Source organism: Panulirus ornatus, chromosome 18 (assembly GCF_036320965.1).
Source record: "Panulirus ornatus isolate Po-2019 chromosome 18, ASM3632096v1, whole genome shotgun sequence".
Classification (NCBI taxonomy): domain Eukaryota; kingdom Metazoa; phylum Arthropoda; class Malacostraca; order Decapoda; family Palinuridae; genus Panulirus; species Panulirus ornatus.
The window spans coordinates 50,593,956-50,618,624 of NC_092241.1; the positions used below are offsets into that span (position 1 = coordinate 50,593,956).

General features: G+C 38.1%; 1 protein-coding gene across 3 annotated transcripts in view; it reads right to left on the reverse strand.

The window, feature by feature from the left end:
- Nucleotides 1-24,669, reverse strand: part of Lasp (LIM and SH3 domain protein Lasp) — a 459,511-nt gene that overhangs the window by 11,949 nt on the left and 422,893 nt on the right. For 2 of the 3 annotated variants that reach the window (XM_071673158.1, XM_071673156.1), the window contains 4 exons: nt 23,123-23,659; nt 21,855-22,313; nt 4,231-4,355; nt 1,102-1,221 (listed from right to left, as the gene is read on the reverse strand). In XM_071673158.1, the coding sequence (XP_071529259.1) occupies nt 1,102-1,221; nt 4,231-4,355; nt 21,855-22,313; nt 23,123-23,659 (1,241 nt within the window). The remainder of the gene's footprint in view (nt 1-1,101; nt 1,222-4,230; nt 4,356-21,854; nt 22,314-23,122; nt 23,660-24,669) is intronic. The other variant, XM_071673159.1, reaches the window with a different exon arrangement.

Consider the following 24,669-nt stretch of genomic DNA (forward strand, 5'->3'; position numbering starts at 1 on the left):
CTAAACCACTTTCTCAGGAAAAAAAATGTTGTTTGGTCTAAAAAATTTGTATTTCTAAAGAATAGTCTAAACTGAATTACCTCTAGGTGATGACATTCACAAGTTCACCTACACTTGGTTAAGCACATCCACACCACATACTAGTTATTGACATAAAAGGTAGTGATTCTGAGCAAGTAAGAAATATGGAATTCAGCACATCTGTGATGCTATAATGATGCTATTTCACATGATAACAAGATGAAAAATCCCCTAACTATCATTTGCAATTTTGCTTATGCCTGAATGTTATTTATGCCTTCTTTTGATAACCCCAGGAACATGCATCCAGTCTCTAACTTTTACGACCATCCAAAATTCAAAGACTAAACCATGGTTTACCGTGAGAGAGTCTGCGGGGGTTGAAAGCAAGGCTGAAAGTTAATGTGAGCAAAAGTAAGGTAATGAGGCATAGTAGATGGGGAGAGACAGGATAGATTGGGTGTACTTTAAATGAGGAGAATCTTCAAGGAGGTGGAATGCTTCAGATACCTGGAAGAAGCCATGGCAGTGGCTAGTTCCATGAAAGCTGAAATGAGACATGGTGGAAGAGGGGCTTAAGGTCCTGGATGTGTCAAGGAATCTATGGAAGGGAAGATCAGTGTCTAAAATGGGCAATGACAGACATATTTAAAGGTATAGTAGTCTGACCAAGAACATCAGTGTCTGAAGCAGCAGGGGCTGAAATACTACGGTGAAGATGGAAGGGTGGAATAAAGGAGGCTTTGGGATATTGGGGTCTGAACAATCAAAAAGGTATGAGGTGTGTGTTAGACTCAAAAAGTTGTAACACTGTGGTATGTGGGGATTCATGTGATGTCTGTCGATAAAACTGGGGCATATAAAGCAGTCAACTTAAACAAAGGAGTATCATGTGAAGTTTGGTTGTAGAAGGTTCATTACACATGATGGCTACAGTTCATCTGTTTCTGAGTATCTCAAACAGGTGAGAAAGAAAAGTAAGCAGAGCAAAGCAGAACCAATACCATATAAACTCAAGAGAAAAAGACAGTATCAATACAGTTCACAACAAAAGCAAGAGTGTAGAGATTTAGGACTCACCCCAAGCTGTGTGGGTGGGGCATTAACTTTGTGATGGGCTGCAGTGGCATTGTTCATCTGTGCAGGTGGGGGTTGCTGCTGACCTAAGCCTTGATCCCCATAAAGGTTGGTGCGATGAACCTGGAAATACTCAGTTCATCAATACTCAATTTCCACAATTCATTATTTCACATCCTCAAGTTTTCAATAGAAAAATTACATGGAGGATGACACGCTCTCTGTTTCTACAAACAAGATGCTTCTCATGTAAAAAACTTAGGCCAATTACCAGTTGTGTTGGAAATGAAATGTTTGAGGACATGGGGTATGAAGATAGTTAACCAAATAAGAAATGATAGGATAAAAGAGAAGAGTGGTAGTAAGAGCAATATATATATGAGTATGTATGAGAGAGATGAAGAGGGTGTGCTGAAATGGTGTGGATGTATTGAGAGGATGAGTGGGGAAATGATGACTCAACAAAGCATTCGACACTGTCCCGACACATCCTTTCACAAACATCCCTGACACCACCCTCTACAACAATGAGAAAAAGTGTTTGGCTTATTTAATAGCCAGCCTCCATGGCAAAGCAACTCAAAATGCTTCTACTCTAAAACACTAAGGCTTTGCAATGGAATTCCCCAAGGAGCAGTTCTTTCTCAATTCCTCTTCAATTTCTCACTACAAGATCTCCCATTGTCTCTTGCAAACCAAAATGTGGAGGTCTCTGACATTTCAGTGGCAAAAACAACATGCAGCACATTACAAAAATGGAACAATGTCTTACCTAGAAAAGAATGTCTGCATCCCCACAAAAGTCTTCCATCACTCCCTTAACCCAAACATACATGAATCCAGCTTACACTCTACAATCACCCTAAATGGACAATCACTCCCACTGAATGAAGCACAAACCATTCTAGGCTTCACACGTGATGCACACAACATTCGATCCCAACGTCAGTAACATCAACACTACAGCAACACTCAAAGTAATGCCCTCAGAATACTAACTGGCACCAAGCTTTGGACTAGAAAAACAAGCCCTTAATATCCTCTGTAAAAATTCCACCCTCTCAAAAGCAAATATAACAAAGCAGCTAACCAAAAAAATAGCACATTCAGATCAATCACTGACTACCTAACAAGCACAAAAACTCAATACCACAGTGAAAGAAAGTTCCTCTCACTACAATCCCACCTCAATGTGCTCGGCACTCAATTCTAAGCAACAGCACTAGACCCCTCCCACCCAAACCACTCCATAATTAAATACTAAAACTTCAGGTAGAAATAAAAAGCTTATCCTAACCTCACATTTCAGCAACTTATATGCACAGATCCCCTAATCCAACAAATAAAACACTGACAAAGCACATACATACTGAAATAACCCGTCAAGTACTAAATAACTGCCCTCCCAACTCAGGCGTAAACTTCACCCCACTAGACAAGCACCCATCACAAGCAACACATCTCAGATAAACATTACAAACACCATTTCTGCATATCCCAAGACCCTTCAGGCCCACAATGCAGCTACCACAAATGACACTGAGCACTTACTACTTAATTGCTCTGTACTCTCCTCATATACATCACTTCGCTTTATGACCTATGGTCCAGACCAGTGGATGTGGACCACTTTCTAAAGACAGAAGGGACTCCACAAGCAGGAATTCTCCCTTACGTGTTTACTTATCATAACTGAACCAGTATTTCATTAATAATTTCTTGTGTGCATCAACTGTCTCTTCTGCCTTATCAAGGAAAGTGTCATTTGCACACATTCATTCTTTACTTGTCATATATGACGTGCTGAAGCCAAAGCCTTACATCCACAGCTGACCCTCACAGACCACTCTGTGATTTACCTTGACCTCTTCATTCAATCTTGTACAGCTCACTGAAAACATGCCATGCCCCTAATACCACATCAATGCACTTCATTCTATCTCATGTGTCCACTCATCCTCCTTAATATTCAGGCTCTGATACCCCAAAGGCTCTTTCACTCAATTCCTTCATCTCCCCCTTCCCCTTCCTCCCTCCAACTCTGACAAAAAGCTCCTCTTAGGCAGTCTTCTCTCCATATGTCTGAATTAATGCATCACATCCTGGTCTGCTCTCTCAATCATATTCCTCTTACTATCACAACTCTATCTTATACACGGTCATTCTCTAAACAATCAACCTGCCTCACAACATATATTCAATGACCTGAGACATTTCAATTACAGCATGTCAATCCTATTCCAATCTTTCATTATCAAGGCCTCTACAACAGTCAGAACTGCTATACCTTTAATTACAACAAATTTTACCCTATCGGACACTGTTCTCAACTTCCACATTTTCCTTCGTGCACCCTGGGCCTTAGCATTCTCTTCAGCCTATGACTCACTACAGTCCCTATATTTCCATCCACAGCCAACCACAAGGTATCAAAAGTACTCCACTTGCTCCTCGTTCAAACTTCACACTCAAGCCATCCTGTCTATCCCCCTTCTGCACCTCATTACCATATTTTTGTTCACATTTACTCTCAGCTTTCTCTGATCATATGCATTCCAAACTCTGTCACCAGCTTCTGAAGTTTCTCTGTGGAGTCTGCTCTACAACCATATCATCTGCGAACAAAAACCGAGTCACCTTCTATGGTCCATTACACCCCAATCATACTGGAGACTTTCTCCTCACCCTAAAGAACCTTGCATTCACTCCCTCAATTCAGTCTACTAACAAACAGTAAAATCACACATCCTTGGCCCATATCCACTTCTAACAAGAACCACTTACTCTCTTCCCCTCCTGCACTTGCTTTATTCTCCTGGTGAACTCTTTACTGCATTTAGTAACTTTTCATTCACCTGATATAGTCAAAGTGTCTTCTACAAGGCCTCTCTAGCAACCTTTCTCCCAATATATAAATGCTTCTTACAATTCAGTAAGAAGGATACAAACTTAAGAGAGATAATCATGGCCTGATCAAAGAAACATGATAGGACAAAAGCAAAAGGCTTCATTAAATTGGCTGAAATAAAGGATAAGATTATTAATGTTCAAGATGAAGCATATCAATTTTGCTCTTAAAACCTTAACGACTTAGAGGACTATAGACAATGAGTAAAACCCATCTGAACTCACCTGGTATGTTGTCTCCTGTCGATAGCCTCCACCTGGATTAATGCTTGGCTGACTGATTGATCCATACTGATCATTTACTGGGTCATAGTCAGCTATGCTACCCACACGTCGGTTCTGCTGCTGTACTGTAGTTAGTTACATAAAAGTTAATACAATATCCTCAATATTGACAGGAGTAAATGATTAAGAGATATTAACAAGAAAGTCTACCAACAAAAGAGAATGAATATAAATCATCATTAATATTTCTTATAAGATAATTCTGGGTATAAAAGTATAAAAGATTCTCCAACCATACACTTAAAATGCTCATTATGAATTCCCTACAGCACTTTTTGAGAAAACCATGTATAAAATGATATTGCCATGCTATTCACCAGAAGTTTTTTATAACCTAAAAATTCACAGCACATCTATTCTCCTACATTATCTTTAAATGTTGTCAAGAAATCTAGATGTGGCAATCACTAAACAAACCTCCTAAATCATTAATCACAATAAATGCAACCAAATAATTATGGGAAGATCCAGTGTTTGGTGAAATATTAACGTGTTCATGAGTGTTCATCTAGGCAGCTGAAAGTTAAAATACCTCTGTTTACTAGATATTTGGTTATCATGTCAGAAGCCACTGTTAAGGTTTATTCAGTGTGTATAATACATATATGATCAATTCACAATATCTATAAAAAATAATCATTGGTTATCAGAGGACATTCAAAAATACACTGCATTACATCTAATTTATGTGATCCTCTTGAGCCTTTCAGATGAAAGTTAAAATAAGTTATTGTAAATGTATTTCATAAAAAAACCTGCTTTAAAGCCAGCAGTATTTGGAATAATTACTTTAACTGAATGATCGCAGGGAAGATACTTGCATACTAAGTATTCACATTGTTACTATCTTTGTCTTAAAAGTGCTATGTTGAGTTTACACAATGTAATGCAGTCTATGGCATTTTTGAATCATCACAACCTACTTTTTTCACACTGTCTAGATCAATCCCTTGACTCACATCTTTCTTAAGAGGATTTAGTGTTGGATGGATATGTTAAGAATATTAATGAGTCAAACTCTTTGGTAAAATTTTAACACAACCTCTGCTTACACTCTGATTATTAGCGAAACAGCAAAAACTTCAGATTGAAATCATTCGTGAAAATTACTGAGACAAACAGTAGTTATGGCAAAAACTAGAAAAAGAAAATATTTCTGACAATAAGTAACTAAGAGACTTTACTACTTGATGCACAAAACAAAATATAACACTAGCCATAAAACTCACTAAAGGATACTGCATAGTGTCAGTGTATCACACAAACCAAAACTTCATTAACTGTACCCATATCCCCCCTGATAGAGGTGTATTTCTCTGGCTGCCTATGATAAGACTGTTCATAGGTAGGGGGATGAATTATCACCACTTCATTTCCTCCACGTGGCCAATATAATTCGGACAAATCCCCAGCCATCCCATACTCTACTTCATATAACATCTGTAGATCATCTTGTTGAAAAAAAAAGGATAAGGTATGGTTACCTTAATTGTCAAGAATATTAATATCACCATTTGATAACACTCATGACATCAACACTTGTAAATTTGAGAATCCTTGTCATGTGGCATGTCTACCAAATTAATTACCGTATCAATCAATTTTTCTCCAAAACTTTTACACACTTAAAGGCTCAAGCACTCATTCACAACTACATGGTCTTGTGTTCTCACCCACCCAATCAAACTTTCTTAACAAAAGCAGTTATAATCTATAAACTACTTAGTTAAGACAGATCTTTATTACTACTACGTTAGTGCAATGCATCACAAAGTATAAGATAAATTAACATACAGGTGCAGATATGCATATGTAAAGACAAATACACAAAAATAAATACAATATTAGCCAGAAAAGAGGAATGAGGGGAGGAAAATATGCCTAACCTATTCTTTGAGAATTAAATCAAAAGGGGCTGAGGGGAAAGCAGCCTTCAAGGAAATGCTCAAGAAAATATCTATATTACATGTTTGATTTAAGGCAGAATATGTATGACCAACCAGACCACCTCACATGAAGAAACACAACTATTGTAATAAAAATTCTACCGAAATGAAGATTGATGAGTTACTAAGAAAGGGGAGAGCACTTAAACTGCCCACACTAGTGGAAAAATTATTCATTTATGGTTACTCCCAGGTCTTTATTCTCTACAAATGGCCATTTATAATGGCTCCATGTAAGGTGGAATAATTGTGTTACAAGTGTTCTCATGACTCAGTTGTTCAAATTTCTCTTCAGTGAATCCTAACAAGCTCTCCTCTGCCTATTTCTTCATTGTTCTTTTTGTCATAAGAGCTTATTATCTTACTCTGCTGTTGCATGTAGAACATAATCCTGTACTTTCTTTTACCTCTTGGTCCATGTGATGCCATTAAAATGGACAATACAGGTTATACTGTTCCTTGAAGAATACAATTAAACATCTCTACCTGAATTTGAGTACTTTTGCTTAGCACAGTTCCATGCTGACCTTCAATGATACATTACTGTTAACAAGGTATTTTTCGAATGTTTCTTTATCAAATATTCATATTCATATTCAAAAGTTTAATCATGAGAGAAAAGGGACCCCATCCAGAATATGAAATGGCTGGATTCTAAATCAAATATTATTCCTCTCAAGGAATTCTAATATCTCTAATCAAACCTCAAAGGCTGTGACAGAAGCTTTGATCCTGCCTTGTATTTTGATGACACTGGCCATTTTTGGACTTCACTTTATTGTTATCATCTAGGTATTGTTTCAGAAACATCATAAAATACATTAAAGAAATCTTTAACTTTTAGAGAAAATAAGAGATTCTATCTGGTCATAATGCTAAATTTTTTTTTTTTGTAAGTGTGTTTATTGCTATCACTATATCTTTTTCAGCTGCTTCAACATATGCTTTGGCATTCTCATGAACTGTTCAAATAACTTGTCATTATTACATAGCTTTTTTCACTTTTTGATGCTAAATATTAACATATATTGGTTTGTTAGCAACATGTACATTTTCTAAAGGTTATTATAACTATCTCCCTCTGTGATGTAGGGAAAAATACTGTGGAATTCTTTTCACACTACAGATCATTTTCTCCTCATTCAATCCTTGTCAGGTATGTGGTTTCATTAATATTCTTTTTTTCTTTACGCTCAGAGTTCTATTCTGTATGTATATGCACGTGTGTGGGCACGTATGTATATACATGTGTTTGTGGGTGGGTTGGGCCATTCTTTCATCCAATTCCTTGTGCTACCTCGCTAACGCAGATGACAGCGACAAAGTATAATAAGTAAATAAATAAATAGTTCTATTCTCATCTTATTTGTTGCTATCATTTTCTTCTGTTTCCTTCTATTCATCCACTGTTTTCTTCCTTTTGGTATGTTCCATTATCAGCACATGATCCTAAGAACCTATTATAGATCTCATGAAGTTTTGAAGCTGTGCTCCACATAGGAGCAGAGTAGGGTGAGCTTCTCTTAGGCAAAAAGGTCAATTATGATGCTGAACCCTTTTCAATCCAATGATGATGATATGACCTTAACAAAGTAGTCTTCTTACTTATGGCTTGCAGGCACATTCCATTAATGATGTGACCATACAAATTCTCAGTCACATCATGTTATTTTTTCTTTTATATTAACTTACTTGGCACAGGCAGGTATAGGCCTTAATTATAACCATCTTAGATGAAAGGAAATATATGAGCAAATGAAAAAGAATAACAATAAGTAAGGAGAGAGAGAGAGAGAGAGAGAGAGAGAGAGAGAGAGAGAGAGAGAGAGAGAGAGAGAGAGAGAGAGAGAGAGAGCGCTATGAAGTATGCATGATCCACTCGCAAATGACATATATTAGATCTAAATTAGAATATGTTTCTTAAATCTGCTTAACCAACTTAAAGAAGCATACAGATTCCAGAGGAAATGTCCAACAGGGGTCAGAAAAGACGGAAATTGAATTATGCTGCTTTCCAAGAACAGGTTAAAGACTGAATTTGCCCAAGCTAGGAGAAAGAAGTGACAAAGAGGAAGAGAGAAATTATGGCAACTTTCAAGTTTCAGTATGAAACTTGCAATATTGTGAGTGAACTGGCTTTTGAAGATAAAGACAAATGAGAAAAGGGAAAAGCAAGAAACTTGGCAAAAAAGGCATAAGTAAAGTGAGGTACAGTACTTCTACTGTAACTGGTAAACGGATGAAAAGAATAAACTATGTGATATGACTGTCTTTGCACACAGGAAACAGATATTAAAAAACTGTATGGTGGTAGCTAAAGCCCAAGAGATGGGGGAAGACAAATATAGAGCTTCCTCCATGTACTAAGAAAATTGGTAATCACAGACACAAACATACACAGGTACAGTGTTGTTCCCGGGACAAAGGGGAAAAGGGTAAGTACTATATCTAAAGTGTGATTACCTTATGTTTCCCTTCTACGTAAGATGGCATATACAAACAAAGGAAAACTTTAATAATAACATATGGACTGATGGAGTGCAACAAATCATATACTTAAACAGGTAATATGAATCAAAGCATCCCTCAAGATCCTGAAAATGGTTCTACGAGTTGAAATCAAAAGGAGGAATTTTGTTAAAACAAACTCAAAACATCATTTATATGAAAGTTTGCTTCCTTGTTTCTTTCTGCAAAGTCATCCACAGGGCTGGAAAGAAGAAAGCATGAACTTTTCTCATCTGTAAGGTACACTGCAGCCTCCTAGTATACTGTAAAACTTTGTATATATAGACAGTAGAATATCAGATACATAAAAGAATTAAATTAGTACAGCAGATGAAACAGTTCAGAATCATTTCAGAAACAATATCTAGAACTGTGATCATTGACTATAATGCAGCTCATATATAAAGCACCCAGGGAATCACAGTGCAAACTTCAGCTATATTCTGATGAAGACTTTGTTAGCTCACATCACATAAAATGCAGAACTAGATGCATGACTAGTCAGTCCATATATACATATCTGGAAAACTACAGGCCCTGCAATCATATTAATGGGAGAGAGGAAACTGGGACACACTACAGGACTGAAACATACAAAAATACTACTAAACAGCTCAAAAAAATCAAGTCAAAAGCACACAAGCAGGATACAAGTCAAAAGGCACTTACCAGGGTAATGTCCAAAATTCATGTAATAATGCTGGTATTTTCTTTATCGCTAATTACACACAAACAGAAACTACATACAAGAATTTCTGAAGAATTCTCAATAAAGTATGTACTGAGTTTTGTATTGCAAACTTGAATTGTTTCAGTAAAAAAAGAATCAATTTTTGTTTAATAAGACAAAGTACTCTTACCTTGTTAGAATGATAATGAATTTTTATCACCTTCTGTAACAGAGTATTCCATTTGCAGTATCAGCAGATATACATAATGGGCTACTATGCAAAGATAACTGTTCAGAATAATTGTGTAATACTTGACTAAATGCATACTCTACAATTCTAACCACTGCCCCCAACATTACACAAGACTGCCTTGTTTCTCTTGCTATACACACTTCTTGCTCACACAGCTTTTTAAAAAAAACATTCTCTGGGAACAATTTCAACATTTGCTCCTCCTTATCCACTTGGATGCCCACAGCCCAGGCTGTGGGGGGTGAAGACCCCCAAAGACTTTATCTTGTATTCAGCTTACTAAACGGAGGAACAGGAGCAGAAGCCAAAAGTTTTTTCTCAAAAGCTTAGTAATTACCTATTTGTACTCTAAAACATGTACGGGGCCTCATTTCTTGAGCATCATTAAATTTCTTACATCTACGTATGCTGTATGCATCACCCATGTCCTCAAGCACCTTATTCCATTCATCCACTATTCTTAAACAATAAAATCAATGCTTGGAACATGGCCCTTTTAGGAAATACTGCACAGTGTACATAGTCATTACAAGAAAGCAACTTTTACATTATCCCAATCAAGATAATGTAACCCACATCCAGTGAAGTGACATGTCAGAGATGCCTTTTCAAACTGGGATGGTGTAATGAGAATTGTCCTGCATGGTTCCATCTTAGTGTCACTATCATTCCCGATATACATAAATGACTTGCCAGATGGGGTTAAATCATACCTTATTATTTGCAGATTCTACAAATTCAATTAATGAAATGAGTGTCCACAATTAGGATACAATGTAAAGAAGACTAAAGCTCCAGTACTGGGCATATATATAGTTGATGAAGTTCAACTTAAAGTACAAAGTGATCAAGATGGGACACAGTAAAAGGAGGTCCAATCATTACTATCACTTCAGAAGAGTCTATCTGTGAAAGGGACATGGGGCTGATAAAGTATACAGCCTATCACCAAAGCACTACGTTTGGGAAACTGTTAAGGAGGTAAAATATCTACTGAGGTGTTATCAGACTTCACGTGCTTGAGGTTACACCATGAGAAAAGTCACCTTTGGCAAGGCTGTATCACTGGCAGTACAGTCTTCTAAAAGAACATCTCACTTGAAAGCAGTCTATATTTCCCTGCTACTGTATACAGTGCAGCCATGGGCTGCAAGAGCTCTTTAGAAAGGACCTCATTAACACCAGAATTCTTTCTTAGAAATTGGTCCTGGGGTAATTGTAAACAAAATAAAAATAAAACGCCTACCGAGTAACACAACAACTGCGTGTGAATAAACATGAAAAAGAAATAGATACAAAATCTCAATATTCAAAGTATATGGTAAACCTACATTTCATGACCAGTTTGGTCATCCCATGACAAAAACATAATTGATTTGAGAGAAAAGGTCCAACAGAGGGTAACAAAGATGGCACATGTTATAAGGTCACTGAGTTACCGGGTGAGAATAACAGCCATGAATTTGCCCAAGGAGAAGTGGGAAAGAAAAAAGGTACGACATGATTAAGTTTTCAAGTTTCTGCATCAAATATGACAAGGACTTCTTAAAATTAGCAAAGATAAAAAAGAAGTTATAAAGAAAATTATGAAAGTAAAGAGTTAAAAGAGGTGTGACAAATGTTTTTCAGATATCAAAGTGGTGGATCAAAGAAACAAGCTGTGAAAAAAAAAACCTGTAATACAGACATTAAAATGAAGTTCAAAAGAGTGTACTATAGCAAGGAAAGTTTAACAGCTGGTACATAATGCTTACCTAAAGTCTTGCTTGATGTAAATGTAAATCCTGTGTTTATCTGGGGACTAACCTTAACCTCAAGTCTTTTTAAATTTTTTCTGTAGTTGTTCCAATCATTTCTTTATTTCCCTTGTTATTACAGTGAACAATCTTTCCATCTTTTTTGCAGGACTCCTGTATACTTTTGTTTGATAACTTTTTGGTATGATCCTACATATTCCTGCAGAATCAACAGTTCTGTGTCTTCCTTGTTCAGTTACTTTTAGACCCAGTACATGGTTCTTGATGCCTTCAATTTGTTGCTATGCACAGCTTATGTATCTTTCCCTCCTTTACATCCCTTAGAATTCACGTTCTTTCAGCCTCCCATGGTACTTCATGTGTTCCTAGTCCTTATACTTTGCTTGTGAAACATTTTCTAATTCTAATGTGTTTATTCCATTTGTTTTACTGGTAATCATACAATGCAGCAGTTTTCAATTTTGCATCTTGTGTACAATTTGAAAAGTTTCATTTGCCTCATGTCTCTTGCTGTGAAAGTTCATATTATCATATTACTCATTATTTGGCTCAGCAGTGCTCTTGCTCAATGCTCCTTGAACCAAAGTTTCTCATTCATGATAATTCTTATATCTGTGTTGCTTTCTTCACTTCATATGTCTTTCTCAGTTGGGCCTGTACTGTACCGTAGAAATAGGTAATTACAAGCTAATATGCTGACACTAGACAGTGGACAGAACACACTTCTTACTGGCTTGACTAATAATGCCTTATTAATGGGACCTTATATTCTTGACAGGGAGGCATGTTTAAAAAAAAAAATGCTTGGGTAAAATCCTTTGTTTCATAATTCATCATCTGTACAAAGTTAAAAGGCAATATGTAAGAAATGTATTACATGAAAATTCTTGATTTGGAGAAGTATTATATTCTTAATTGTATACACAGCTTCCAAAATCCAATGGTAACTGATATTTCATAGGCGTAAACTTGTCAATGGTAGTGGTTGAAATGTGAGATCTTAGGGGAAAAATATGTACATAAATGTCCTAATCTTAATAAAATATTAAAATTCCCAAATAACTTTTTCTGCCCTATAAAGTTTATCGAGGTAGAGTGATCATGATTTTCAGTCTAACATGTTTACAGACTAGGACTCTAGAGGACCTAAGATTCCTGGGTAATCTTGATAAGTATCTCCTGAGATAAGACTCTAAAAGCTTTGATAATAATCATTCGATACAATCAGCTTATAGACAAGTCAAATAAATAATTCTAAATAAATCATACCCCTGAGGTGGGGGCAAAAGAATTCTACCTCTGTATTCCCTGCATATTATAGAGGGCAACTAAAAGGGGCAGGAAACCCTCTCTTTCTTACGTTTCAATTTCTAAAAGAGAAAATAAAAGATGTCAAGCAGGAAGTGCTCATCCTCTTTGAAAGCTCAGATTGGGGTATCTGAATGTGTCTGGATGTAACCAAGATGAGAAGAGAGGAGAGACAGGTAGCATGTTTGAGGAAAGGAACCTGGATGTTCTAGCTCTGAGAGAAATGAAGGTCAAGGATAAACAGGAGGAATGGTTTGGAAATGTCCTCGGAGTAATGTCAGAGGTTGGTGAGAGGACAAGAACTAAGGAGTAGCACTACTCCTAAAGCAGGAGTTGTGGGAGTGTTTGATAGAGCGCAAGAAACTAAATTCTGGTTTGATATGGGTAAAACTGAGTGTGGATGGCAAGAGATAGGTGATTATTGTTACTTATGGTTTACCCTATACACTTTACATGCCCTGGTTCAATCCATTGACAGCACGTCAACCCTGGTTTACCACATCGTTCCAATTCACTCTATTCCTTGCACACCTTTCACCCTCCTGCATGTTCAGGCCCCGATCACTCAATAACTTTTTCACTCCATCCTTCCACCTCCAATTTGGTCTCCCACTTCTGCTTGTTCCCTCCACCTCTGACACATACAACCTCTTTGTCAATCTTTCCTCACTCATTCTCTCCATGTGACCAAACCATTTCAATACACCCTCTTCTGTTCTCTCAACCACACTCTTTTTATCACCACACATCTCTCTTACGCTTTCATTACTTACTCGATCAAACCAACTCACACCACATATTGTCCTCAAACATCTCATTTCCAGCACATCCACCCTCCTCCGCACAGCCCTATCTATTGTCCATGCCTCACAACCATATAACATTGTTGGAACTACTATTCCTTCAAACATATCCATTTTTGCTTTCCGAGATAATGTTCTTGCCTTCCACACATTCTTCAACGCTCCCAGAACTTTTGCCCCCTTCCCCCACCCTGTGACTCACTTCCGCTTCCATGGTTCCATCTGCTGCCAAATCCACTCCCAGATATCTAAAACACTTCACTTCCTCCAGTTTTTCTCCATTAAGACTTACCTCCCAGTTGACTTGTCCCTCAACCCTACTGTACCCAATAACCTTGCTCTTATTCATATTTACTCTCAGCTTTCTTCTTTCACACACTTTACCAAACTCAGCCACCAGTGCTGTATCATCAGCGAACAACACTTCCTCACTTCCTAAGCCCTCTCATCTGCAACAGACTGCATACTTGCCTCTCTCTCCAAAACTCTTGCATCTACCTCCATAACAACCCCATCCATAAACAAATTAAACAACCATGGAGACATCACACACCCCTGCCGCAAACCGACATTCACTGAGAACCAGTCACCTTCCTCACTTCTTACTCGTACGAATGCCCTACATCCTTGATAAAAACTTTTCACTGCTTCTAGCAACTTGCCTCCCACACTACGTACTCTTAATACCTTCAACAGAGCATCTCTATCAACTCTATCATATGCCTTCTCCAGGTCCATAAATGCTACATACAAATGCATTTGTTTTTCTAAGTATTTCTCACATACATACTTCAAAACCTGATCCACACATCCTCTACCACTTCTGAAACCACACTGCTTTTCCTCAATCTGATGCTCTGTATATGCCTTCACCCTCTCAATCAATACTCTCTCATATAAATTCCCAGTAATACTCAACAAACCTATAACTCTGTAATTTGAATACTCACCTTTATCTCGTTTGCCTTTGTACAATGGTACTATGCATGCATTCTGCTAATCCTTAGGCACTTCACCATGAACCATACATACACTGAATATCCTCACCAACCAGTCAACAACACAGTCACCCCCTTTTTTAATAAATTCCACTGCAATACCATCCAAACCCACTGCCTTGCAACTTCTGCAAAGCTGTCACTACCTCTTCTCTGTTTACCAAATCATTCTCCCTGACCCTCTCACTTCACACACCACCTCAACCAAAACACCCTATATCTGCCACTCTATCATCTAACACATTCAACAAACCTTCAAAATCTCACTCCATCTCCTTCTCACATCACCACTACTTGTTATTACCTCCCCATTTGCGCCCTTCGCTGATGTTTCCATTTGTTCCCTTGTCTTACGCACTTAATTTACCTCCTTCTAAAACATCTTTTTATTTTCCCTAAAATTTAATGATACTCTCTCACCCCAACTCTCATTTGCCCTCTTTTTCACCTCTTGCACCTTTCTCTTGACCTCCTCTCTCTTTCTTTTATACATCTCCCAGTCATTTGCACTATTTCCCTGCAAAAATCGTCTAAATGCCTCTCTCTTCTCTTTCACTAATAATCTTACGTCTTCATCCCACCACTCACTACCCTTTCTAATCTGCCCACCTCACAAGCTTCTCATGCCACAAGCATGTGTGTGTGTGTGTGTGCATTTATATGCACTTATGTGTACATATGTGTAAGTGAATGGATGGGTCTTACCTTATCTGTTTCCTGGCGCTACCTCACTAATACAGGAAATGGCGATCAAGCATAATAAATAAAACTTATAAATCATGTGTCTAATGAAGCTTTACTTTCTTTCTAACACTGGCTGAAAAATCTGAAGATCACCCAACTTGCTGTTTGACTTCAATAAAACATCAGTTGGAGATGTTATGAATATTCTAATTCATTTATGATGGCAGAGAGTATATGTCAACAGGAAAAATGAAACCATTTAAGATATATAAGTTTCTGAATGAGTTCCAGAGAAGGGCATTCTTTTACAACAAGGTAGGATAAAAGGAGGAGCAACTATAGCACAGCTACAGAGTCTGCACCACAGGAAATGCCTTGGCAACAGGATTAAAAGGATGCTTTAAAAGAAAATATTGTAGACTGTCTTAAATTTAAAACCATTTCATACGTTCCAGAAGTGTATAATTATGCAAGTTGGATGTGAAAGCCCTTGTGTTTTGTTTTTTAAAACAGCTGTCTGTTTCTCTTTGGCAGAGAAGGAAAAAGTATGACAAATTTAACAAATAACACTTAATGCTTGCACAAAAACATAACTATCACATGTTCTGAGGATGGTCTGAAGAATCTAATGAAAAACAATGCCATAATCATCAGTCAATTCATAGCCACTCCTTGCAACTAACATTGTCACATCACTTTCCACTCGGCTGTCACATTCCTCTCATAGAGCCCAAAGGTATTTGAAAGGTGATCCAACCCCCACTTAGTTAGGTAGGCCAAATGATTAGGTGGGGGTAAGTGATGAACATATGCTTAAAAACATGATGTCCACAGGCTCAAAGGTGATTTCTGAACAAATTCTCTCAACTGACCTCACCTTTTGAAGTCTTACCAAAGTAGTGTAATGGTGATATTACCTAAAGTTACCTACAGAAAAGAAGGCCTATTTTTTGTTCTCTCCTGAAGAGAACTGTCTTAAAGACTTCTTTTAATGATGTCCTTGCATGACTCAATCTTCCAAGAGTTACACATATTTGTGATGATATACTGTCCATGCAATCATTCACCAGCAAAAGTCCTGTTAGACCTTCAAAGACCTTGTTGTTTGATCATCTTGTAATGCATGAGCCAAAAACCTTAAATTATAAAATACTTCCCTGGCCCATCTCATGTTCCCAAACCACTTGTGAAATTGCTACCTTTAAACATGGAACAAGAGTCCTAAAATTAACAAAATGTCCTAAATGTCAGTCCTAACATTAATGGTAACATTCATGTACAGTCCTAACTGAAAAATACAAAAAATTTTCCTTTTCTTTTGAGAATAAAGTTTTTGAAATTAAACTGAAATGAACTGTATAGTGCATATAATGGGTCATTAAAAAAGGTTTTCATACCAACACATTGAAAGACTTGCCTAATTAAGAGAGTTTCACTGTTGGGTATAAAAGATTCTAAGATGCTAACTTTACAAGGATGTAACTTTATAAAGGACATATTCATTCCATGAATCAAATATTTCCTTTCCCTCACAAGATATTGAAATTTACTAATCTATTCCAACAGTCAACCCTAAAAGAAAGAGGGCCTGCAAAGTTAATTATCCTTGAATTAGATTAATGCAAAACCTCTTGATTTGCATCAAATCCAACAGCTTATACAAACAGTAAACAGCCTCCCTCCTAATAGCATTTGGTCTCCAAAAATGCCTAATAACATCTTAAGGAATTTCCTTTAAATCTGTTCTAGCACATAATTCAACCAGTTCTACAAGAATTAAACCAGGCATTTTGGGAGAGCTTAATGGTAGTGGCCATCTATGCTTCAATCTTATATCAACCTAAGCAATATACAGTTAACCTCAAGTAATAATGCTACCCTTTTGGTGCCTTATTTCCCTTTGAATATACTTTGGATGATTTCATATCTATTTCCCTTCCTCCATTTCCTCCCACTGAACCTATACTCTCGAAAATATATTCCTAATGCAAGGTTTTCTCAGCACTCCCCACATACAAGGTAAGGCACATGGTCTGGATGGTTGACTCCTCATAGCCCATGGAAGTGTTCCTCTGAGTATGTTCTAGTCCCTGCTTGCTTATCTATTCTCTGATAAAATCCCAGTTTTTTCCTTGTCCTCAGAAACATACCTTAGTAAATCCCATCCTTAAGAAAGGAGACCTTTCTAACCTTTTTAATTACTGCCTATTGCTCTCAATTCTGCTTCATCCAAGGTCTTTGAAAATCTCCATAACTTTCACTTTCTTAAACACCTGGAATCCTATTCCCTTCTTTCCAATAACCTATACAGCTTTTGCAGTGCAAGGTCCACTGGTGTTCTTCATCAGTGGTCCTCCTCTCTCACAGATTTTGGTGAAAAACCTGTATTCTAAAATGTGCCAGGTCATAGTTATTGGTAAAGACAGGAGTTCCAAACCTTCAAGTTGCAGGGAAAGTAACAGTTATCAAAATGGCCTACCCTTGACTTGCCAAAGGCTACATAGTAATCATGTAACGCAGCATCATGTTGAGTACTACATGGTCTAGCTAGTGGTGGGGGCACACAAGCAGCCAGCTCAGAGGAGCAAAAACCAAAGTAACCCTACAGAAATGGGAAAGTAAACCAACATTGCAGGGTTGGGCAAGCAGGTCTCAAGTTTTGAGGTAAGCTTGAAAGAGTTTATAAGTTGAACTGTTTTTGACAACTTTGTCAAGTGAGGATGCAGAGTCAAAACCACCCCAGATATGAGAGCGGTACTTCATAAAAGGACGGATCAATCCTTTGTATAAACAAAGCAACTGTTTGCAAGAAATGAAACTTCAACATCTAAACAAGACTCCCAGTTTCTTAGGGGAAGACTTAGCAATTTCCATGATGTGGGGTTTCCAAGGAAAACAGGTGTCACAGCAATATCAAGTCTGTTCACTGACTCAAGAGACAGAATTACAAAACCGTCAAAGGAGAAGGAAAGTTGTGAAGAATTTTTCATAGAGATGGGTAGAATTGGGTCTTGGAGGCATTAAACTTAACCAGATTTCATATTCCCCACTGAGATACCCCTATCCAAGTTTACTGAGGAAGTTGTGTCAAGATAAGATGCAGATCGAGTGAGAGTGGAAGGAGCAAAATTGGAAGACGAGGAGGAATGCAGTACCGAGTCATCAGCACGAGTGCATTTGGTTATTCATGAAAGAGAGGATATTGTTGATTAAAAGGAGCAAAAGTGTAGGATATAGGACAGAACCCTGAGGGACACCACTATTGACGGTGCAAGGGGAAAAGGCCAATCTATCAACAACCATGGCATAGATAAGTCAGAGACAAAGCTAGATATGAGAAAGCACAGAGAGGGAGGGAAGCCAAAAGAGAGGAGCTTAAAGAGGAGACCCTAATGTCACACCCTGTCAAAAGCTTTGGATATATCAAGGGCAACTACACAGAATTTCCTAAAATCTTTCAGGAATGAAGACCAAACAAAAGCAAAATAAGAAAGAATATCACCAGTGAATCTTGTTTTACGAAGGTCATAATGGTGATCAAAGAGAAGACTGAGACTCAAGATGTCTGAGGATATGGGAGTTGAGGAGGGATTCAGACTTTGGAAACGGTAGCTATCAAAGCAATAGAATGATAGTTAGAAGGGTTAAAATGGTCACTCTTCTTTGATATGGAATGTACCAACAAATGCTTCCAAGAAGGAAGCATTAAGGTTTTTAAACAGAGAGGGAACAAATATGTTACCACAGGAGCAAGTTCAGAGGTACACTCTTGCAGTACATGGGGGTGAATGCCAGCAGGACCACAAGCCTTGCTTGTGTCCAGAGAAAAGCGCTTTCCAGACAGTTCGGAAAGTGATTACAGGAATGGGCATAATATTAGTAAGATGAGCATCAGGGGTGAAGAAATGTTAGTCATCCATGGCAGAGTTAGAAGAAAAATGGGAACCTAAGAGGGTTACCTTGTCTATGGCAGAGACAGCTACAAGAACCATCAGAACAGAAAAGAGAAGGAAAGGTAGAGCAACAGAAGTTATTAGTGATGCCCCTAGCTATAGACCAGAAAGACCGATCAGCAGATGGTGGAGAGGTTGTTGCAATTCCTTAGGACATAGAAACCCTTTACCTCACTGATAACATACTTCCAACAGTTATGGGTAGTGATAATTGCTGAAAGGAAGTTGGAAGAAGGAGTTATCTTGCAAGTTTGACATGGCTGATCTCTAGCTTGAAACTCCTATGAACACAAACTGTTGAACCATGGATTAGAAGGACAGGTCATCTTGAAGGAAGAGGGGATAAATGCTTCCATTCCCATGACAATAACCTCAGCTATGTGTTTGGTACAGAGTGAAGCATCACCACAAAAGAGACAGTAATTTACCCAAGGAGAGTCAGAAACAAATTTTTGTAAGTTATTCCAGTCAGCTTTGCTGAAGTGCCAATGCATACATTTAGAAGGTGCTGCTGGAGGAGGAGGTGCCAATAAAATATACATTTATGAGAATGTGGTCAGATGAACCAACTGGGGGCAAGATTGTATAGTTACACAGTGATGGATTATAGGTTAAAAAGCATGACTAAGGAGGGAGATAATTTGCTCTAGACCACTAAGAACAGAGAACATAAGGGCTTCAATTCCCCCTCAATCCACATGGGAGGAATTCAACCAATCCTATGGTGAACGGTGAAATTCCTAAAGAAGAGGATCTTGCCTTGCTGGTGAGAAGATGCTATAGTCTCATGGCAGGAGTTATTAATGTCTAATATGTCCACTTTTTGACCTTTTGGCTGAACATCACTGACTGCACCACCTTTCTTAATTTGTTTTGTTTCTCTGGTTGATGGATAACTTTCCTATCTGGTTTCATGATTAATGAAAAAGTCAAAAGATAAAGACCTATAATCATTTCTTAGTCTTGTCTTGAAAATCTAAAGGGACAAGGTCTGGCTTCTTGTACCTATACCAATTATAACTGTTTCACTGTTTTTGATGGAACCAGCATGGACTTCAGTTCAGCAGAAAGCTTTAATTATCTATTGTCTCTGGACTGTCCTTCAAGATTAGATACTTCTAGATAAAAGTCATTCAGTCATGTGGACAAATACTTGTATACTTCTAATGTTTTATAACTACAGCTATAAACCTGGTAAATATACTGGGTGTGCTACTTAAGCTAAAACGCATAACCTTAAATGAGTAAGCAAGGTTGCTAGCTTTGAAAGTTTGGAAATCTTAAAATTGTAGATTCAAAATATAGGGCCACTTTGCATCCCATAAGCTGATCACAAAAATCAAATCATCAGTAAACAGACTGTCAGACTGCTGACATTCTGAATGATAAAATCCTGATGACAAGTATAGCACCACTCTCTTCTTAAATAAATCTTTCCTTGCTACTGGAAATGCCAGTGACTAAATGATTCTTCTATGTGCTGGTTCTATTCTGTCTTTGCTCAGCATCTCTCATATGCATTTCTTTAACAATAGAGTTGCTTCTTGACCCATTACATATCTCTTCAACAGTCTCTTGGCCCTATAGCACCAAGTAAGACTCTGGAAATCACTTGAAAGCCCAGACATTCCTCAACAAAAGTAGTCTCCCTTCTACCACAAAGTCTCCTAGCAGGAGTGGATATGGATAAATCAACTTTTTTGTTCTTAAGAGTTTCCTATGCCTCTTCGTACATGGCCATCAGAAAACCCCTCCCCTTGTTCCTCCACCAATGCTTAAATCAAAATTGCAAACCTTGTCCACTCTGTCGTGGATTTTGAAAGTGAAAACACTTTAAAAGAAGTACTTTGGCAGAACTACTACTCTTTCTCAATTCCTTCTTATGTTATAAAGTAAGCCTGAAATAAAATGTTTTATTAATAATGAGCCTTACCTGTTGAAGACTTCTGAGAGACCAAGGTGCTTAACAGCAGAATGGAAGGGGTTTCGGTAATGTGATGTCATGAATAGTTACACATGGTGGTTAACATTCAGCCATTGAATACAGCATTGTTTTTCAGCAGATTTTTCAGACAATCCTAGAACACATCAGTTATGTTTTTTACATACATTAAGCCTGACTGAGGCATAATCAGCCACGTGTTCTCCTCTGCTTAGGGTAAACTGACACAATTGCAAGGGTGCTAAAATATGACAGCAAATGAACAAGTCTGCCTGAAAATCACAATAGCAATAGAAAGTAACAACCATAGAAACAATGACAGCAGCATCTACAGAGAACTGTCTTCAGAAAACCATGTATACGGGAGCTATTTTTAGACAAATGGGACAAAGTCAAATCAGCATACAAAGATATCTATGCAGTTTTGCTGGTCACAACAATTAAAAGTAATTCTATTATATCAAAACTACAATGTACATTATGATCAAGTCATAATTTCATAATATCTGGGTGAAATAAAAAACCGTATTACCAATAACCATAGAACAGAGAAATATTCCAGTCAATAAATTGTCCAGTATCATGCTGTGGCATAGGTGTCTTTTTTTTTACACTCTTTGTTTTACCTTTCTGTAGCCAGCAACTATTTCTAATGCATGTCTTATAATTACTTTATGTATATGTCATATAACTACTTCATAGTGTGTTTTCTTATTCTTAGATAGTAGGTCAGTTACTCTACCTGGTCCAGTCTGACTGGAGTAGATGAGGGTCTGGGAGGTACGTGCTGAGTAAGGCGAGTTATGGTTTGCATCATGGAACATGTTCTGGGGAACAGGGTGGTGGTGGTAGGAAGTGGTGGGAGGGTGCTGTTGCTTCTGCTGTGGCGTCTGGTACTGTTGTTGATGCTGGTGATGAAGATAGGAGGTGGATGAGGACTGGGATGGGTGGCGGTGCTGAGAGGATGGGGGAGGCCCACTATATTGCTGTTGGTGAGGGGGACAATAGGACTGCTGCTGATGATGCTTCTGTAGCTGCTGGTGATGTTGCTGTTGTTGCTGTTGCTGTTGTTGTTGTTGTTGTTGCTGTTGTTGCTGTTGTTGTTGTTGTTGTTGTTGTTGCTGTTGTTGTTGCTGTTGCATTTGAAGCTGCAACTGCTGCTCCTGCTGGCGTTTACTGTCCTCACGAGGCGGGGCTCCAGCTACCACAAACAAACAGTCACGCTAAACCCAAACACACAAACATCATGCAAAATATACAGATATAATTCATAAACAATGAGAAACAAAGGATAAAAAGCAACAACTCTGTCAAGGACTTGAAAAAAAATTGATGCTTCATTGAATATTTACTAAAATAATTTTCATTGTTGCTTTCTACTCTTCCATGCAAGAATATTCAACACAAACTGAGTCAACGAACCAAGGACAAGACATAAAAACAGGTACACAGTCACCTAAACACATCATTACAGCTAGCTATTTACAAGCTCTCACAAAACACGGCATGCAAGAGATGGTCAACTACCTCATAGAAAGAAGACTGCTAGGATTATTGGTACTGCACTTACGAATACATTCATTCAAATTCATTGCATCAATTTTCACTGCAGCCATCATTCACGGGAAAAGTATCAAATACCATGAAAAACCTGATTGATAATCGTGTTACTACCACCAAACATAAACCAGTTATCAACTTGAAACATTTATCAAAAAAAAAAAATCCTGCAACAGGATACAACAGTATTCATAAAAAGCAAATCACTTACGGTCAGCAGTTACTTTAATCATAAACAGCATATCATTTGATACAAAATTACCTGGAAATCGAATACATTAAGGCCAATGGACATGCAAAACAAAAATTCAGGCAAAATAGTTGCAAACAGTCGCAGATAAGAAAGGTTAAGCAATTCAAACCAAAGTATGGCAACTGTCACAAACTAAGAACAGAAAACACCAAACTGAACACATACAATATACACAGAGAATACATTTTAGTTCTTACTTGCATAATGGTTGTTAGTCAGGTAATCTGAGTGTGAAGCACTGTGCCAGTTAGTGCTAAGGTAAGACCCACTTGAACCATTTGCAGGCATGCCTGAATTGTGGTTATTGGAAGCAATCTGTCCACTCATGGAATTAGTTGGGGGATAATTCCTGCTGTCTTGAAGATACTCTGGAGGGTAATGGGGGCTGGCATTGGGAGCTTGTGAATTAGATGAGGGGTAGTAACCAGGTGCAGGAATGGGATTCTCATTGTATCTGTAAGTGGAAGGGTGGTTGTTTGACCTTGATTGTCTACCAGAGTGGTTGGATGTGGAAGACTGGTGTTGGTGGTAAGGCTGGGGAAGGACTTGGGGCAGAGAATGGGAGGAGTGAGAGTATTTGTGGGAGTGATGGGACTGTGTGTGAGCAGGCATTTTCTGATTGTACTCATGAGCATTTTTGTCATCACTTTGTAAGTGAGGGTTTACGTTATGGTGGACAGATGCAAAGGCTGTGGCAATGTCTCCTCCATGTGTATCATGCCAATTGGACCGTTCTGGAATGGTATATTGGAATTCTTAGTGCCTTAATAATTTACTGTGGACTGAGGCCATGCTACTGCTAGACCCTTATGCATTAATTGAAATCATGCTTAGGAAAACTGCACATTCAAACTTAATAGGAAAATTGATGTATGTGTGTATAATTATCTATTTTATCCCAGGACCCCTTTCAGAAGACTCCTACAAGTTTAAGAGTGTGTTGTAATCAGTGCAGGGAAATGATGGACTCCTTTAGAGTTAGAAGTTCCTTAAATGAGACAGTACTCCTTTTCATTCACCGACACTAATAAAACCGGGAGGGAACACAAGTCGTAAAGAGGGGAGAAAGCAACGTAACTGAGCAGTATGTGTTCACTGTCTTCACTGAGAAGGTGACTGGTTAGTGCTTGTGAGGTCATTAGGTGTGTATGTGTTTTATTCAATGTACAGGGTGGGGGAGGGGGCAAAAGTTCTGGGAGCGTTGAAAAATGTGTGGAAGGCAAGAACATTATCTCAGAAAGCAAAATGGGTATGTTTGAAGGAATAGTGGTTCCAACAATGTCATATGGTTGTGAGGTATGGGCTATAGATAGGATTGTGCAGAGGAGGGTGGATGTGTTGGAAATAAGTTGTTTGAGGACAATATGTGGTGTGAGGTGGTTTGATCAAGAGAGTAATGAAAGGGTAAGAGATATGTTTGGTAATAAAAAGAGTGTGGTTGAGAGAGCAGAAAAGGGCATATTGAAATGGTTTGGTCACATGGAGAGAATGAGTGAGGAAAGATTGAAAAAGAGGAAATATGTGTCAGAGGTTGAGGGAACAAGAAGTAGGAGACCAAATTGGAGGTGGAAGGATGGAGTTTAAAAGATTTTGAGTGATTCGGGCCTGAACATGCAGGAAGGTGAAAGGCGTGCAAGGAATAGAGTGAATTGGATCGATGTGGTATACCAGGGTCGACGTGCTGTCAATGGATTGAACCAGGGCATGTGAAGCGTCTGGGGTAAACCATGGAAAGTTTTGTGGG